We start from the raw sequence: 19,137 nt of genomic DNA on the forward strand, positions 1-19,137 counted from the left end.
TGGAAAAGATAATGGATCACATCCACTTACCAAAAGGCAACTCCACTCCATTTCACTCACTTTTATTTGTAGCAGAATCCTAAAATATATTCTGAGTTCAAAAATAATGATCAACCTGGAAAAAAATGCCTACCTCTGTAGGAATCAGCAATAAACAACAATTGTGTGAAATCAAAGTTGCACTCTTCACATACAATGTTTGAATTTCTGTGGATAGAGGTAATCAGGCTGGTTCCATGTTCCTGTGACTTTCAAAAAGCTTTTGATTACCACACTAATGCCAACTAAAGAAAATGTGATATTGTGGGATATTTAAGAAAGTTTTTGATTGGATTTAAAAATTCTTCACTGACACAAAACGCCAAGTGGATTGAGACCCTTCTACAGACATAGAAGTAATATGTGATATGCTCCAGGGAATTACTGAAGGACCATTACTGTTCCTCATATACAGCAGTGATTTATCAGGTACGATACAGACTTATTTCAGATGATCTGGTTACCTACAAAGAAGTTTTATCAGATAAAATTGGACTAATATTCAGTATAGATATTGAGAGGTACTGCTTGCAGTGAGCACAGAATTTTAATGAAATTTACATGGCCCCAGGTTCACTTTAAATGGCAAGCATCCTAAGAACTCATTGGTTTGTGGCTAAATATAGGTTATCATGAAGTCTAGGTGTATTTCATTGCCCATCATTAGATGTAACATTGGAACATTGTGCATGTTTGAGAGGAGAGTGGGAAACTTGGCTGATGGATCAAGGGTAATGTGCATATTGATTGTCTTTAGCATACTGCTGCAGTTAGAAGAGCGATGAAATGGGGTGGATGGTAATGACAGATACCATTGTAAGAATAGAGGTTTCTAAAACAGTGACCCTAGGGAGACCTGAAGTGAAAGTATGTGCTGGTGCTCTATTAGGGGCTTCTGCTGAGGCGGAAGACAGTTAGACCATTTGGGGAAAATGGGATGCATCTAACACCAAGAGCCCTAGCATAGTGGCCAGGATTAAAACAGTAATGGGCTGCTGGCTGTATCATGTATACCATGCAGGCACACGTAACGGTGTACGAGCTGTTGGGCTCTAGAGCGATCACAATGTCCCTGATGGAAGATTGTTAAGATGTCTGAGCAAAGGGCACCCCGAATGATGATGCAGTAACCTTCAGCAGCTTCAGAGAGAAGGAGCACTCCTCGGCATACCCAAAGCTGATGATAGAGAGAAAACAGGTTTTGGTGGTGGGATATTTTGATTAGAAGCCCTATGGCCAGTTGTTACACTTATAGACATAAACACAGTATAGGATGTGGTCCTAGGTTGTTACTTTCACTGCTTCAGGCCTAAACGGTGGTAGAAGTGTGTGAGGCATGGAAAAACAGTGAGATATTACTGCTCCATACTTGAAAGTGTTAGTTATAAGAATGATAAAGCATCGAGATTGCTCGAATTAAGCAATTCTTGTGGGAGGAAATGGCAAGCACACTTTCACGGGTCCGCTTGAAATGAACACTTACTTTACAGAGTTTGTTCCATTGTGCATAAGCATTTCAATATGAACCACCTGTAATAGTTCAGCTTGCCACATAGTAACTGTAGTTCTTTAAAATTGTAACTGTCATCTTGGAGGTGATATACACTAGCTCATACACCATCCTTGTCCATAACATGCCCCAAACATTTCAATTTAGGTGGAAAAATGGAATATTTCTACAGGTTCCAACACAGGCCCCTTAGTTGTAGCAACATTAATACCTACTTGAGGTTGCGTAAATGATCTAGGTCATTTCCACTGACATTAATATCATCCTCATGTTGACTCATTGTGGATGGACATCATGTACTTAAGAGAATGATATGTCCACATCCCTATGTACACTTGAAAGGTCACATGCCAAAAACTGGCCAGTTGTGCTAAATAAAGTATTCATTTAAACCAACAGCTTGGTGGAAATGATATTGTTTTTTCAAATCATCAACAGAATTTGAACAGTGGGGAATATTGCAGGATAGTTGTTTGGAGCATCACTGAAAAATGAATGGAGCATTGGTCATGTCAAAAGGCAACCTCTGGTACTGTTAGAAACAAAAAGGATTGTTAATAACCATGTAGGTAGTGGGGAGCAGGTGTGGTAATTATGATGATAAATAATCGCTCACACTCCCATCACATACTATGAATACTTTTGTTCTCACAGAGTATTCACAACGTGTGTAGCGTAGAGCACGTATTGCAGAGATCTGATCTGGCAAAGATACAGTCGTTCTTGCTGCGGCAGGGCACCGATATTATTGGGGAGGGCGAGGGCGTGGGGGGGGGGGGGGCTAGTGCCAGTGGTTCTACGCATTCACAGAACCCCCCCCCCCCCCCCTCCACATTTGTGGAGTAAGGTGATTGGTGTACGTTGTGATGCATTGTCATGCTGGCAATGGCAAGGCCTGACATCTCATAGTCCGCCAGGTGCCAGGGTGACCGTAAAGGGCAGCCAGTGCCAGTATGAGGTGGTTGTAATCATGTGAAGTATGTGGTGCAGGTTTGTGAACACCATCTGGTGGTACTGATAGAGGCAGCAGCTGGCGTCATGGTCTGGTAGCTGCAGTAGGTGTGTCGGTAATGCGGGTGTCGTGACCGATTATCATGCAGGTGCAGGTGTTGCGGTTGGTGCGTCAGCATCGTGGAGGATGGCGTCTTAGTGAGGTACTGAGGAACATGGTGTGGTGGACGGGTCCTAGTTGGTGGCAGCCATGGTGGATGACGCATCGGTGTAGGTCACCCAATGCAGCAGCTGTTGTAGGTACTCATTGTGTCCCATGGTGCATGGGACATAATTGCGGTCAGACTCGTCATATTGATATGCTGTGACCGTGAGGTGTGAAAATCCTTGGCAGTTGCAGGTAGAGGTGGTGTGCCTTCTTGTTGAGTGATGTCACATGGCAAGTGTGGCCCGGAGTGCGGCACAGCTGTTGTCGGTGTGACATCAACGTGATGCGAGTTGCAGTGTGGCCGTAACAAGTGTGATGTCACTCGGGTGACATACGGTATCACACAGAATATAAAGTTCAGGTGTAGGCCTTGGGAAAACACAGTCTGCCACAGGAAGGTCACTTGTTGGTTGGATTTGTCTGCAGTAACCCATAAATATCAGTTCTCTGCAGTGGAAGGCAGTTGTATATGGTGGCAATTGTTTGTCAACAGTTGCGGTACTCTGGAGGGTGTTTGTAATTTGGTACATTGCACATGAAGGAATATTGATATGTGCTGAGTCATTAGAATGAAAATGAGTGCATTATAGTTCATTAACACTGTCACTGATCAGCATATTAGTATCACTGGTTGGGGGGGGGGGGGGGGTGAGGGGGGGGGGGGCACAGCTGTGGACAGCCATTGTTCACCGCATGTGGTCACTGTTGATGTAGCATAGTTAATTAAGTGGGTGGCAGGATTCGTCTCACCACCTTCAGTGATAACATCTTTCTTGATTTGTGGTTTAGTGTGTTTGTCCGTTTGGCAAGAGGTAACAATGCCCTGGTTTGATGAGCGTTGACATAATGGGAACACTGTCAACCATTTGAGAACCACAGTTGCACTCTGGTTATATTGCCTGGGAATCGGAGAGAACACCAGATAGATGCACAAATAAATTGTCTGTAGTGAAGCCAGTCAATGAAGCACCATTATTGAGCGTATTCATCGTGGTGTGAAGTTTGTATCTCACTGTGATCGGCGGCATGCTGGCACGGGTATAACTCGGTATTTTGTGGCGCGGTTGAAAAGAAAATAACAGGGTCACCACTGTAGGTAGTGGGTAGCACACATGGTAATTACAATGATAAACAATCACTCGCACTCCCGTCACTTACTATGAATGCTTTTATTCTCGCAGCGTATACACAATGTGTGTAGCATAGAGTGTGTACCACGTAGAAATGATTTGGCAAAGATACAGTTGTTCTGGCTGTGGTACGGCAGCGATATTATTGGGGGTAGAGCCAAAGGTTCTACGTCCCCACAACCTTAAATGCTTGTGATTCTGTCTAGGGCAAACAGAAAATACGCTTAAATGAGATCAGTCTTTGTATAACAATGACCATCAGAAAGACTTAAAACAATCCCTCTTGGTGGGATAATGGGAAAGTATCTGTCACGACTCTGGCATTGACTGTGGCCTCAAAGTTACCACACTGCAATGGCTGAAGCCCAGAAACTTGATGAAACTTGGTGTGACAAGCCTCAGCAGCAATCCAGTTGAAATCATGGTTAACAGAGTCCCTGAAGACGTAAGGTATGGGCTGAGCACATGCAAGTTACGGAAGTAGCACCAGTGCAGAGAATAAAGACGTTTTCGCGCAGCCTTAACCGGGTTGGTGCAGGAAGGGAAAAGAAGCTGATTTCCTGGGAGGGTACAACTTTCAGTAGCACTAACAGAATTGAAGGTAAGTGAAAAACATTAAGGGAATCCATATTGAAAATGTTAATGGTAATCACTTACCATAAACTAAAGCTGTCAAGTGACAGATTTGTATGTGGCTAAGGCTTAATGCCACCCTACCCCAAAACACACAATCCTCCACAGTTGAAACTGATAAGTTTGCAAGGCAGAAGAGAGACTAGAGTTTAATATCCTATGGCTCTTCACAGATAACAATATTACTTTCTACAGTGATTATGGAGAATACTTCGGTTCATAGCATTAATGCTGACCATCGATGTAGTATGAATGGGCGCGCTGTCTGGCACATTTTGTGGTGGATGGTGTAGTTTATATTATATTGTGACAACAGTGATGAATTCATGCATTTTATTATCTTACACCATTGGTTTTATGATTTTACATTGCCTAGTATGATGTTGTAAATGCTTTTATGAACGCGATGGTGGTCCATGGATCAAAACTGGTTGTTTAATTTTAAAAAAGCTTTATCAGAAGCTCTTGGCAATAAATCATGATGTTCTTCAATGTTACTGTGACCACAGCATCAAGTTGGAATGACACTTGATGACTGATGATGTGTACATGTCTTGTGGATAACACTGACTTGCATTGGTGTTGGGGATCATCCTCCTTGTACTGATGGAAACAAGGTGCTTTGACTGTTCACAAGTTGCACTGGTGACCAGGTAGCGCTCAGGTAGCATAGAAAATCCTGATAATGCCTGTGGAGCAAGATGGGCTGTAGACCATTATGGGGGAGGACTGTCATTGTGAAAGCAGCATCTGCTTACAGTGACAGTGTTATTTTTAAAGATTATGCAATGACTGGCACTTCTTCCATCCTGGGATCTTATAATTTGAGGGCATTGTCCTAAGTTTGCTCATTGGGTGCATTTTGTACTAGCCTGTCCCAAATGAGGGTATATGAGTATGATTTAGCACATCCAACCACCATGCAAGTGAACTTAAAGTTTTGATTAATACCTCAGGATTCAGTGGGCCGTTGTAAATAAGACTTTTCTTTGTGCTTGCAGCACTTGAAAAAGTGCATTCTTTCGGATACCACATGCACTTAGTGGTTAGGCATCGCATTAAGCTAGTTTGTCAGTGAGCTTAGAGTGATAAAGGATAAAGGTAGAAGGCTCCTAATGGTTGGGGGTGTGGGCACCATCATCTTCTGTATCAAACTGAAAACTATGGGCTGCATTATATGACAAAATAGTGTCTGTGATAGACCTGTATGTCCCAAGACAAGAATATTGTGCAGGTCTCCTGCATGTGAACTCCATTCCTAGTGATTGGTCTCAAATACAGGTTTTGAGACTACATTGTTATAGGTCAGCAGATGCTCCGATGGTTGATGTTGCAGTTGTTGCTGCTGCACCTCTGCAAATTTTCATATGGCTTGCTCCATTGTGACGATTACACTGTGAGGTGGTTCAACTCACCCTAACTGTACTAATGATCATGAAGTTCAACACAATCTGGTTGTGAATTTGCAGTACCAATCAGCGATAACTAATTACTGTGAATACAGTTAGTTTAATCTTCCACAAAGAATTATTTCTCCAAAACAGTGGGCTCTTTTGCCCAGGTAATGGAGGATCATCAGCCAGCAAGGACACTTCACAACATCTGGTGTATCTTGTCAGTCTATCAAGTAAGGCCACTTAATAATACTTGGTTAATGTTCGAGTCTATCATGAAAACACACAGACGACAGCTTGCAATATCTGACGAATGTACGCTATCTGTTAGGTAACAGACACTCCATAGCAGTGTTCAGAGTTAATCACCTGACAGCAAGCAGCAGAATGAGAGGTTTACGGGAATCTCAGTGATGCTACAATGGCAGAGGTTGGTGTTGTCCAGTGGGAGCTGGAAGGTCAGCCAAAGAAGGCTGTATGTTGTACTCATTCTTCAGCCAATTATATTGCCTTTCTTCCTAAATCACCTGTTGGTTAGTTGGTATGGGGAACAGTTCTGTTGTACATTTTTGGCTGCCTGTGGTGGAGTCAAAGAACTTAACAACATGTTGACAATCATCAGTGAAAAAGATGTAAGATGGTGGATGGTTGTTGAACTGATGTGAAATAGTTGTTGGTGAGTAAACTCTGGAGCACATGCTACACTCGATCTGTATCTAGCTTCTCCAGATAAGCAGAGGCTCTGTCTTGACTGACCTTTCTTTCCCATTCTATTTGTTTAAATTATTCAAAGTCTACAATTTCAAACAAAAGCAATCCCAATGGTTCAGGTGCGTCTTCAGTCTACATCCCAAATCAAATGAAAAACCTAAAAGCCTTGAGTCCTCCTGAGGAAACCTCAGAGAATATTTTTGTCAGGCCATGTCCTATGGTTAATATCATTTTTATGAAGAAGGTACATTTGAAAAATTATCACTCTTCTACATTCATAAGACTTTGATGAGACTTGCATGGTTACTTAGATCATCATCACCATCATCATTTAAGACTGATTATACCTTTCAGCGTTCAGTCTGGAGCATAGCCCCCCTTATACAGTTCCTCCATGATCCCCTATACAGTGCTAACATTGGTGCCTCTTCTGACGTTAAACCCACTACTTCAAAATCATTCTTAACCAAATCCAGGTACCTTCTCCTCGGTCTACCCCGACTCCTCTTACCCTCTACTGCTGAATCCATGAGTCTCTTGGGTAACCTTGCTTCTCCCATGCATGTAACATGACCCCACCATCTAAGCCTGTTCGCCCTGACTGCTACATCTATAGAGTTCATTCCCAGTTTTTCTTTGATTTCCTCATTGTGGACACCCTCCTGCCATTGTTCCCATCTACTAGTACCTGCTACTTTCATATCCGTAACCTCAACCTTATTGATAAGGTAACCTGAATCCACCCAACTTTCGCTCCCATACAACAAAGTTGGTCGAAAGATTGAACGGTGCACAGATAACTTAGTCTTGGTACTGACTTCCTTCTTGCAGAAGAGAGGAGATCATAGCTGAGCGCTCACTGCATTAGCTTTGCTACACCTCGCTTCCAGTTCCTTCACTATGTTGCCATCCTTTGAGAATATGCATCCTAAGTACTTGAAACCGTCCACCTGTTCTAACTTTGTTCCTCCTATTTGGCACTCAATCCGTTTATATTTCTTTCCCACTGACATTACTTTCGTTTTGGCGATGCTAATCTTCATACCATAGTCCTTACATTTCTGATCTAGCTCTGAAATATTACTTTGCAAACTTTCAATTGAATCTGCCATGACAACTAAGTCATCCGCATATGCAAGACTGCTTATTTTGTGTTCACATATCTTAATCTCACCCAGCCAGTCTATTGTTTTCAACATATGATCCATAAATAATATGAACAACCGTGGAGACAGGTTGCAGCCTTGTCTTACCCCTGAAACTACTCTGAACCATGAACTCAATTTACCGTCAACTCTAACTGCTGCCTGACTATCCATGTAAAGACCTTTAATTGCTTGCAAAAGTTTGCCTCCTATTCCAAAATCTTGTAGAACAGACAATAACTTCCTCCTAGGAACCCGGTCATATGCCTTTTCTAGATCTATAAAGCATAGATACAATTCCCTGTTCCACTCATAACACTTCTCCATTATTTGCCGTAAGGTAAAGATCTGGTCCTGACAGCCTCTAAGAGGCCTAAACCCACACTGATTTTCATCCAATTGGTCCTCAACTAATACTCGCACTTTCCTTTCAACAATACCTGAGAAGATTTTACCCACAACGCTGATTAAAGAGATACCTCTGTAGTTGTTACAATCATTTCTGTTTCCATGTTTAAAGATTGGTGTGATTACTGCTTTTGTCCAGTCTGATGGAACCTGTCCCGACTCCCAGGCCATTTCAATTATCCTGTGTAGCCATTTAAAACCTGACATTCCACTGTATTTGATGAGTTCCGACTTAATTTCATCCACCCCAGCCGCTTTATTGCACTGCAATCTATTGACCATTTTTTCCACTTCCTCAAATGTGATCCTATTTCCATCATCATTCCTATCCCATTCTACCTCGAAATCTGAAACATTGCTGATCGCATTTTCACCTACATTGAGCAACTCTTCAAAATATTCCCTCCATCTGCCCAAGGCATCCACAGGATTCACCAGCAGTTTTCCTGACCTGTCCAAAATACTTGTCATTTCCTTCTTACCTCCCTTTCGAAGACTGCTAATTACACTCCAGAATGGTTTTCCAGCAGCTTGACCCATAGTCTCCAACCTGTTTCCAAAGTCTTCCCACGATTTCTTCTTGGATGCTGCAATTATCTGTTTGGCTTTGTTTCTTTCTTCAACATAACTTTCTCTGTCTACCTGGATTCTGGTATGTAGCCATTTTTGATACGCCTTCTTTTTCCTTTTACAGTCTGCCTTGACTGTATCATTCCACCAAGCTGTTTGCTTCATCCTACTTTTACACACTACTGTTCCAAGACATTCTTTAGCCACTTCTAGTACTGTGTCCCTGTACCTTGTCCATTCCTTTTCCAATGACTGTAATTGACTACACTCAACTAACTGGTACCTTTCTGAGATCGCTGTTATGTACTTGTGCCTGATTTCCTTATCCTGAAGTTTCTCCACTCTTATCCTCCTACATATGGACCTGACCTCCTGCACTTTCGGCCACACAATCCCAATTTCACTGCAGATTAAATAATGATCAGTTTCATCAAAGAATCCCCTGAATACACGTGTGTCCCTCACAGCCTTCCTGAATTCCTGATCTGTTATTATATAGTCAATGACAGATCTGGTTCCCCTGCCTTCCCAAGTATGCCGGTGAATGTTCTTATGTTTAAAAAAGGAGTTTGTGATTACTAAGCCCATACTGGCACAGAAATCCAAGAGTTGTTTCCCGTTCCTGTTGGCCTCCATATCCTCTCCAAATTTACCCATAACCTTTTCATACCCTTCTGTTCGATTTCCAATCCTGGCGTTAAAATCACCCATGAGCAGAACACTGTCCTTGTCCTTTACTCTAACAACTACATCACTGAGTGCCTCATAAAAACTATCCATCTTATCTTGATCTGTCCCTTCACAATGCGAATATACTGACACAATCCTAATTTTCTTGCTAGACACTGTCAAATCTATCCACATCAGTCGTTCGTTTACATACCTTATTGCAACTACGCTGGGTTCCATTTCTTTCCTGATGTAAAGCCCTACACCCCATTGTGCTATTCCTGCTTTGACTCCTGACAGGTAGACCTTGTATTCTCCCACTACCTCTTCTTTCTCACCCCTTACCCGAATGTCACTAACAGCTAAAACGTCCAGCCCCATCTTACTTGCAGCCTGTGCCAGCTCTACCTTCTTCCCAGAGTAGCCCCCATTGATATTAATAGCTCCCCATCTCATTACCATTTGTTTGCCAAGTCGTATCTTAGGAGTCCCTGGTTTGTCAGTTAGAGGTGGGACTCCGTCACCTCCAAAGGTCCGAGGCATTTTGCTCTGATTGTTGCCAGCATCATATTTAAAGTACCAGGGAAGCAGGTTCCTAGCCTTACTTGCCCCGAGTCCCATTGGGTTTTACCCCTAACGGCTGAGGGACTAACCGGTGGATTTGGTAGTCTTTGCCGTATGAGCACAAAGGTGACCACGACTCAGAATATGTCCGAGATGCCCAGCCTTATTCCAAAGTAACTGGTATCACGACTGTTGGGACCACTTACTTGGCCACTCATACGTTGCCCATGGTTCATGAACTAAGACATGACTACAGGTTACTTAGATCAATAAAAAAAACTGTGGGTTGAGACTGCTGTAGCTGACCATGTAACTAAGACTTTAAATGCCAAAAGGATTGAGAAGTACAGTTGGTGGTGATCTTAAGGACGTGAGTGCATCTTATGCACCTTCAACATCCCATAGTTATTGTAGTACATACTGTTAGATTTATTTAAGAGCCTGGCCTCAGTGACCAGAGACAGCAATCATGAGAAGAAGGCCTGATGGGCAAAATCTTAAATGTATAGCAGTCTTTTCGTTTTACCTGTTTTCGACTCAACATCTCTTCCATATGGTGATTAGCAATCTATATTTTTCATAATATTATCATTATTACAGCCTGGATTTTCCATTGTGTGTTTAAACCCAATACATCATTTTACATACTGATTTGGGCCTGACCCTGTATTGAAAGGGTCAACTATTCATGGCAGCTGCAGTTCAGCAGCACTTGAGTCAGATGCATCACTTTCAATTCCATCTGCATTTGTCAGCTGCTAACTGAGTATTGCTGCCTGGAGAAAAGAATATCCAGACTTTGTTGAGGAGAAGAAGATTAAAAAGATGAAAGCTGCATGACTTGTACCCTTCCTTAATACAAGGGGAGCATTCATATCGTACTCTATCACAGCCAGGACCACCTGTAATATTGTCATCCCATACACAAACTCTACTGCAACTTTTTCAGCATCAACTGGTCACCCAAACGAATGGACACCAACAAACTTTTGCCAAGAACAAAGTTCACCAACCAATGACATATCAGATCCTTCTGCTGAGTAGATTATGTTTGACTTAAATGATTGCCGCACAGCATGCCATCTAAATCCTCCATCTTCTCCATTCGCCCCCCCCCCCCCCCCACTCCCCTTTCCTTCTATTTTACCAGTTATATTTATGTGGTAATGATGTTTTCAGTAACTTACATTGTTGTGTTATAAACTTTTGCAGCAAGCCAGCTTTCAAGCAGGGCCCACTATAAGGACACATGAGGTTCGGGGATTGAAGGAATTAGAGCAGTATGAGTTTTGGGTGACAGCTTCAACTATAGTAGGTGAAGGTGATCCTACACGACCTGTTCTGCAAGCACCCAATTCAAGAGGTAAGCTGAACAGAGTGTAAACTATGGTCTGAATTGTTGATAGTTTGACTGTGTTATGACAGTAGTTGTAATGCAGTGCTCTATATTGTTTGAAGTTTATTGGAACCATTACCTTCCTTTTTGTATAAATAAATTAAATAACAGAGTAACAATACTGCAAACATGACGTTACTGTTGTGGCAGTGATATATTTTTATGTACTTGTTCATCGTAAGAGTAGCAGGCAGTGCATGTGAATTCTCTGGCGTGTTTTGTGTTGTTGCCTTTGCCATGTTTTAGAAGTTCCTTTGCTTTAGAGTACAAGTTTGCTTTTATCTAATGCCAGTATGTCTTCTACTTTGTGAAATAAAAGTAGCTTCTGTAATCCCAGAATTGTGTGTTATTTATGTGGATAAATTATGAGGCCACACTATATGTTAACACTTCCTATGTATCATTGCACCGTACCTCTCTTTAGTGGCTGAAATATAGTGTGAGTCAAAAAGGACTTCATAATTTAGGAATGATATCAAAATTGATTGAGATAACTTACAGAATAGGTAGATGCATCATTTTCTAGCAAACAGCCTAAAGTTTCACATAAAAGTTTAACAATTTCGTTTTGCTGTGAGGTGCCTACCATTTGTGATGTGGCATACATTACATCAGTAATCAATTTATTCCCACACTCATTGAAGCAAATTGGGCATAACTTGTCCAACAGCAGCATAGATTCGATTTTTCAGGTTGGTGAAATTGTTTGGTAAGGGGGAACATACACATGGTCTTCAAGGGAGCAAGATGGCCATGTGATTGTCCCTTCACGGCCAATCCACTGCCCTGGGAAGTGATTATCGAAGAAACCTCAAACTTCCATGAGGAAAATGGGGTTTAACCATCTTTCTGGTAGTAAACCATCACAGCTCAGTTATCTTCATTGATCTGTGAACGAAAAAGTTTTCAAGCACATTCAGATGCACGAAACACACAGCAAGCACTCTCCACATCAGTGAAAGTAACCATTTTAACTGTGTCTATGCTGGCACTCCTGGTGCTGGAAGAGGGTACTGATGACCTACGTGAATCAACCTTGAGGCTGTTTGCAATAAAATCACACATATACTGGTCCTCTCAATAAATTTCTATATCTTTTCAAAATTGTAAAGCCCTTTTTGACTGATCCTTTATGTACATGTAATACTTAACACTTTTTTTTTTTTTTTTTTTTTTTTTTTTACCCTGATGTTTGAATAAACTCCAGAGAGTGAGACGGAGTACTGTTGTAGAATAATTTAATTACATATTTAGGGTAAGCAAATAATATGAAATAAATTTTCTGTCATCTACTACAATTTTCTACTGCTACTGCCTATAACTTTTATCCATTAAATAAGTTGTTATGTTGTACAAGATGCTACATAGCTTTCAAGAAACAAGTGATTCAAGTGATGAGTGACATAGAAAGCTGTGCAAATAACCTCTTAGGAGTACAACAGCTAACCTTTATATTTTCTTAAAGTTTTGAGAATGTGTTTTGTCATCATCATATAATGAGTACTCAAGTGATTTGCTCTTTCCTTTGTATGTGTGGCATTCCTCATCACTTAGCCTTAATGTAGCACTGGTGTGCACTCCTTTTTTCCATCACCAAGTATAGCAATGTGCTGTAACCAATGATGTTAGATAATTTACGTTTTAAGTAGCCCATTCCCCCATCATTGGTGCTTCTGGTCTTATTGGGTTTGGTATGCACACCGATGCAGTCATTAGTCACGAAGCTGGGATAAATATAATGTTATGCAAAAGAAAGTTGGTTAGAATAACGTACACTGATCAGCCAGAACATTATGACCCTCTATCTAATAGCCCATATGTCCACCTTTAGCACATATAACAGTGGCGACGTGTCATGGCATGGAAGCAATGAGGACTTGGTAGGTCACTGAGGGAGTTGCCACCACATCTACACACACAGGTCACTTAATTCCCACAAATTGCAGGGAAGGGCTTGAGGAGCTCTGACACCATATTCAATCACATCCCAGAGGTGTTTGGAGGAGGAGGAGGAGATTAGTGTTTAACGTCCCATCGACAACGAGGTCATTAGAGACGGAGCGCAAGCTCGGGCGAGGGAAGGATGGGGAAGGAAATCGGCCGTGCCCTTTCAGAGGAACCATCCCGGCATTTGCCTGGAATGATTTAGGGAAATCACAGAAAACCTAAATCAGGATGGCCAGAGACGGGATTGGTGTTTGGACCTAGCATGTTGGGGGACCAGCACTTTAACTGTAACTCACAACTGAGTTCCTCAAACCACTCCATCACACTCTTGGTACTGTGAGATGGTGCAATATCTTGTTAATAAATGCCACTGTCATCAAGAAACATGACCGTCATGAAAGGGCGAATGTGGTCTTCAACCACTGTACGATACTCCTTGGCCATCATAGTGCCTTGCACGAGTTCCTCTGGACTCATGAAAGCCCACATGAATGTTCCGCAGGGCATAATGGAGCTGTCACCACCTTGTCTCCATCCCACAGGACAGTTACCAAGGAACAGTTCCCCTGGAAGACTATGGATTCATGCCCTCCCATTGGCATGATGCAGAAGGTATCAGGATTCATGAGATCATGGAGTACTCTGCCAATGTGCCAGCATCCAGTGCCGATGGACACGTGCCCTTTTCAGTTGTGGTTGCCAATGTCGTGGTGTTAACGTTGGCACATGCATGGATCGTTGGCTGTGGAGACCCATCATTCATAGTGTTCGATGCACTGTGTGTTTAGACACACTTGTACCCTGCCCAGTGTTACAAGTCTGATGTTAGTTCCAACACAGTTCATTGCCTTTACTGCTTTATAAGTCTGCCCCACCTACGAGATCCGACAATTGTAATGAGGTGTGACTGATCAACCCCATGACATTTGGATGTGGTTTCACTTCAATTTTGCCATGTGTTGAAGACACTCACCACAGCACTCCTCAAATACCCAACAAGTCGTTCAGTTTCTGAAGTTCAAATTACTTACGGGTTTGCTGCTGAGTGACGTTGTCGAACACCGCCGATATTTCGACAGGAGCACACCATGCCATTCTCAAGGCACAAATGTGAAGAGGAAGAAATGTGCAAGGAAATTTAATACCTCAGTTCACAGAGGACGTCATCCGGCAGCAAACCCGTAAGTTATTTGAACATTCAATTTGCCGGGAAAAGTTAAAGTTTCTGAAGTGCTTGTATCGAGTTTGTGGATCATCACAGTCTGCCCTCAGTTGAATTCAGATTGATGGCTTGCTTTCCACATTTTACACACGGACAGCATGCTCACTGATATGATATTACATGCACTGAACATTTGTCTGACTAGCAGTCATTCTTCGCGAGGTGTTGCTGCTATCACTTGGATGGTGGTCATAATGTTCTAGGTGATCAGTATATTTATCTAAGAGAATAAATTTTATAAGTTAACGAAAATGAAATATGAGAAGCCAGATTTTTTATAATTGGTAAAAAATTCCTAACATTAAGAGTTGGGGGTGTTAGAACCACCTGAAGGAAGCAAAGAAGTGAAGAATACCTCCGAAGCTGTAGTAACCAAGTAATTCACGAAATTGATCCAAGTAACACAAGTATGGCTTTATGCATAAACCTCTGAACAGTAACAGAAATAAGCACCTCATGGATCCACACATTACGAGCCACAACTGGTGTGAACAGTACAACTGAATGGACACAGAGAGAGTCAATCAGCACTGCTCCGTACATATATATGCACTTGTCACCAGCAGACAGTGTGGCAGAGACTGGGTCACATGCTCGCCTCCCATAGGTGGCCTCCAGCAGATAGCTTATGCTGATACAGTTGGCAGCCAGTTAAATCACTCACACGTGGTGTCATCACACTCGGTGCACCCATACTCACTCACACTAGTAGCAGGATACAGCACACCACTGCCTCATGCACAGTGGGTGCCATGGTGACAGAGGATTTTCTCTTAGCCTAACAATAGTCACATCCATTGACTCTGGAGTGGCAGCAGAGGGTGCTGACAGAGGGGGCAGGACAATGTGCAAGACGGGCATGGGATTATAGGGCCAGAACATGCAGGAGAACAGGCACTTCTGAGGTCAGTGGTCCCCTGCATCACTCGTTGACAGCACTGGAGAGGAGGGTGCCATCACCATCTCTGTGTCATCATCAGCTGGCAGTCCACCCCAGGTAACTGAGTAGTCAGCATGACAAAATGTCAATCGTAAGGGCCTGAGTTCAATTCCTGGCTGCGTCGGGAGTTTTTCTCCGCTCAGGGACTGGGTGTTGTGTTGTCCTAATCATCATCATTTCATCCCCATCCACGCACAAGTCACCGAAGTGGCGTCAAATCGAAAGACTTGCATCCGGTGAATGGTCTACCCGACAGGAGGCTCTATTCACACGAAATTTACATTTATCGGCTGGCAGGTCCTAGTGCAGAGGAGATGGGGCTGGACCCACCGGCGAAGATGGCTGAGGTGATGTGGCCAGTAGAGGTGGCCCAACTGGAACAACAGGCTGCAGCAATGGACCTAAGGCTGGATACTGACCAGAGCCTGGTGCCAGGAAGCTGGAATCCCAGGGTGAAGTACATGGAGGAGGCAGCCAATGGGATGGGGGTAGGAAATGACAGGCTCGATGTTGAGGGCGGCAGGGCGGACTGCTGTGACAGGGGTCGCACCATAATGCAGTGGGAGTGGCTGGTCTAGGAGATGGTTCTTTTGTGGACAACACCAAAACAAAGTCAAAAACAGAGAGGCAATATTGTAAGGAAAAATGGCTGTGCAGGGGATCCGAAGCTTGTCGCTGCAATTTAAATGGCCAGCCCTGTTGAACAAACTGAACCACCTATCGGAGAACTGGATCAGTGGCAACAGCAGCTCCTATGCACCAGCTCATAATTGGGAAACCATTGACTGCAGTCTGCGTTTCAGTATCATGATGGGAACAAAGCCATTCTTCATGATCAAAGTAAGGATCAGGATCTACAGAAAGACGGGACAAGGCATCCACATTGGCATTTTTAGATATAGGTCAAAAATGGATTTTGTAATTCTAGAGAGACAAGAACAGCAACCAATGTTGTAGGTGGTATGCTGCATTGTTAGGCAATGAGGTGTGAGGGTTGAACAAAGAAACCAATGGTTTATGGTCAGTAATAAGATGAAACTTGGAGCCATACAAAAATAACATGAAATTTCCAGGGAGCGTAGACTATGGCAAGAGCCTGTTCTTCCACCTGAGAGTAATACCTCTGGGCCAGAGTGAGAGATTTAGAGGTGAAAGCAACAAGGTTGTTCACAGCCATCGGCGTATCGGTACACGTGGACTGCACCGAGGCCATACTGTTAGGCATCAGTCACCAAAACTATGTGCTGGTCCAGAAAGAATGTAACTAAACAATGGGCTGAGAGTAGTTGGGATGTCAACATTTTAAAAGCATGTTCGCAGTCTGGGCTCCAGCAAAAAGTTACATTCTTGCTTAGCAAAGAATGCAGTGGGTGGGCAAATGTGACCACCCCCAGCAATAATTTATGGTAGAAGGCTGTCTTCCCTAGGAAGACCTGAAGCACCTTTGAGGATGAGGGGCAAGGCATAAACATAACAGCAGAGATGTGGTCTGGCAGTGGGCGAACCCCACCCCCTGAAACCCTGAACCCCAAATAAACAATGCAAGGTTGAAAAAAACTGAGATATTTTGAGGTTACCCTGTAAGGCTGCAGACTGCAAGACAGAAAACAAAATGAGCAAATTTTGCAAGTGATTGGCTGTAAAGGAGCCCATGACAACAGCATTATCCAGCTTATTAATGTAACTCAGAACAGGCATAGTCCGGTGCTCTAAATATTTGTTGCAGAAAAAAACACAAGCGCTAGTCACACCAAAAGGAAGGTGCAAATATTAATAGAGACCTAAAAAAGTTATTTATTTTATTTGTTTATTTATACAGAGTAACCCTCCACCTTAAAATGTAAGGCGGGTCAGATGCTACTAAATATAACAGCAAAGATTTATTACTGTTACAGTCATATTGGTATACAGTTGTTAATGCTATTTTAAATACTATAAAGAACATAATATATAAAAATTTCTCTAAGGTTGCAGAGAATTTAATGCTTTACAATTTTTAAAGTGGTTCTATATCATTTGTTTCAGCCTAGTTGGGGAGAATATAATTTATAATTCATATAATGCAAAAGTAATAAAAAAAAAAAGGAATACAGTAAGTGTGTTAAAAATAAGTTGCAATATGTAGAGGGAAGTGATAAGCTACACTTAGATGTGTGATATCATTTAAGTAACTTGTTTGTTGGTAATAGCGTATTTCTACAAAAAAGAGTATTCAGAACCAGAACTCACTGAGATTCATCATCCGTAGGAACCTGTAGATATGCTTCAGAAAAATCAATCTTAAAAGATTACTGGCCACCCTAAATTTTTGTCAACAGCTCCTACTGACATGGGAGAGGATACATATCCATAACCGACTGCTCATTGATGGTAGTACTGAAGTCCCCAATGGCTTCTGAACTACAACCAGCAGAGATGATCATTCACTAGCCATAACATGTTACACCACCCCTAGGGATAGAAGTCTTTCCAATTCTGTTTTTGTGTAATCTTTCAGGGCGACAGGAATAGATTGTGCATGACAAAAATGAGGCCGTGCTGTGGATTTCATAGAAATGTGAGCTGAAAAATTTGTAGCACACCCTATACCTTCCAAAAACAAGCCCAAAAACTCATCATACAATGTTTCCAGTTGAGAATACTAAACCTGATAGACACAAGGTGAACTGTGTCAGTGATAGAAAATTCAAATGCTTGAAATTGGTCCGTCCCAAACAAGTTTTCAGCACCGGCATCAGCACCCACCAGAAATCTGATGGAATGAACCACTGACTTCTCAGAGGCATGTGCCAAAATTGTCCCAACAGCAGAATGTTCTGTTTGCTACAGCTGACCAGTTATGCATGACGGTGTCAATGGCCACCAGTCTAAAGTCACGTAGGTTTGAGCCTTCAATAACATCACTCCAGCACCTGTGTTGACCTGTAGCTGGAGCACTTGCTCAAAACACTTCACTCAATAAACAACTTGGGAGACATCACAAGCTTTGGAGTCACACTGTTTACATCCATGTCCATAACCTGAGCAATCTTCAGTGCACGACACATAGATCTGATGTGGCCTTTCTACAGGCAAGCATTACAAGCAGCCGAACACTTAGCGTGCAGAAACTTTTGTACTGGTCATGCTGGACAAAACAGAGAGAACAAGATGGAAACAGAGAATGCTGACGCTGGCGCTGTGGCAGTCATGACTGCTTGGGCGGGCCTTGGTCTGCTCAGTGCTGGGCCCACATGCTTACCACCACCACTGCCACTTCCTCATACAAGCTATCTGTTGTGCTAGTGGGAACACCTTGTGACACCACCGCTTCATTGCCCCATGCTTCAATCTGGTCACCTGCTGCCTGAGAAACTTCTAAAGATTGTGCTATTTGCAAAACTTCTGTCAGTGGGAGGTTTCCATGGAGTAAAGCCTCCTGATGCCCTTCCTTGTCTCGAGCTGAACGGATAATTGTGTCGTGCACCATAGAGTCTGGATAAGAGTTAATATGGGTATTAATAATGAACTGAAATGTCTGGTTAAGGCTGTGACGTTTAGCTGCCCAGGCCTTCTATGGCTGGTTTGGTTTCTTAGAATTCAGCTCATGCTGCTGAGACACACAATCTTTTGCAATGATAGTTGGATTATAAACTGCACATGTGATCAATAGAAAGAGCTGCAGGTTTCTGTGAAGGGGCAAGCTGACACAGTAATTGAT

At 42.6% G+C, this 19,137-nt stretch overlaps 1 protein-coding gene across 1 annotated transcript in view; it reads left to right on the forward strand.

Moving 5' to 3' along the window:
- The window catches only part of LOC124598517 (Down syndrome cell adhesion molecule-like protein Dscam2), a 439,700-nt gene that overhangs the window by 358,915 nt on the left and 61,648 nt on the right, over positions 1 to 19,137 (forward strand). Inside the window, exons 23-24 of the mRNA XM_047136006.1 lie at positions 9,307 to 9,317; positions 11,153 to 11,295. Coding sequence (XP_046991962.1) covers positions 9,307 to 9,317; positions 11,153 to 11,295 — 154 coding nt within the window. The remainder of the gene's footprint in view (positions 1 to 9,306; positions 9,318 to 11,152; positions 11,296 to 19,137) is intronic.

The sequence above is a fragment of the Schistocerca americana genome, chromosome 1, assembly GCF_021461395.2.
Source record: "Schistocerca americana isolate TAMUIC-IGC-003095 chromosome 1, iqSchAmer2.1, whole genome shotgun sequence".
NCBI classification, from domain to species: domain Eukaryota; kingdom Metazoa; phylum Arthropoda; class Insecta; order Orthoptera; family Acrididae; genus Schistocerca; species Schistocerca americana.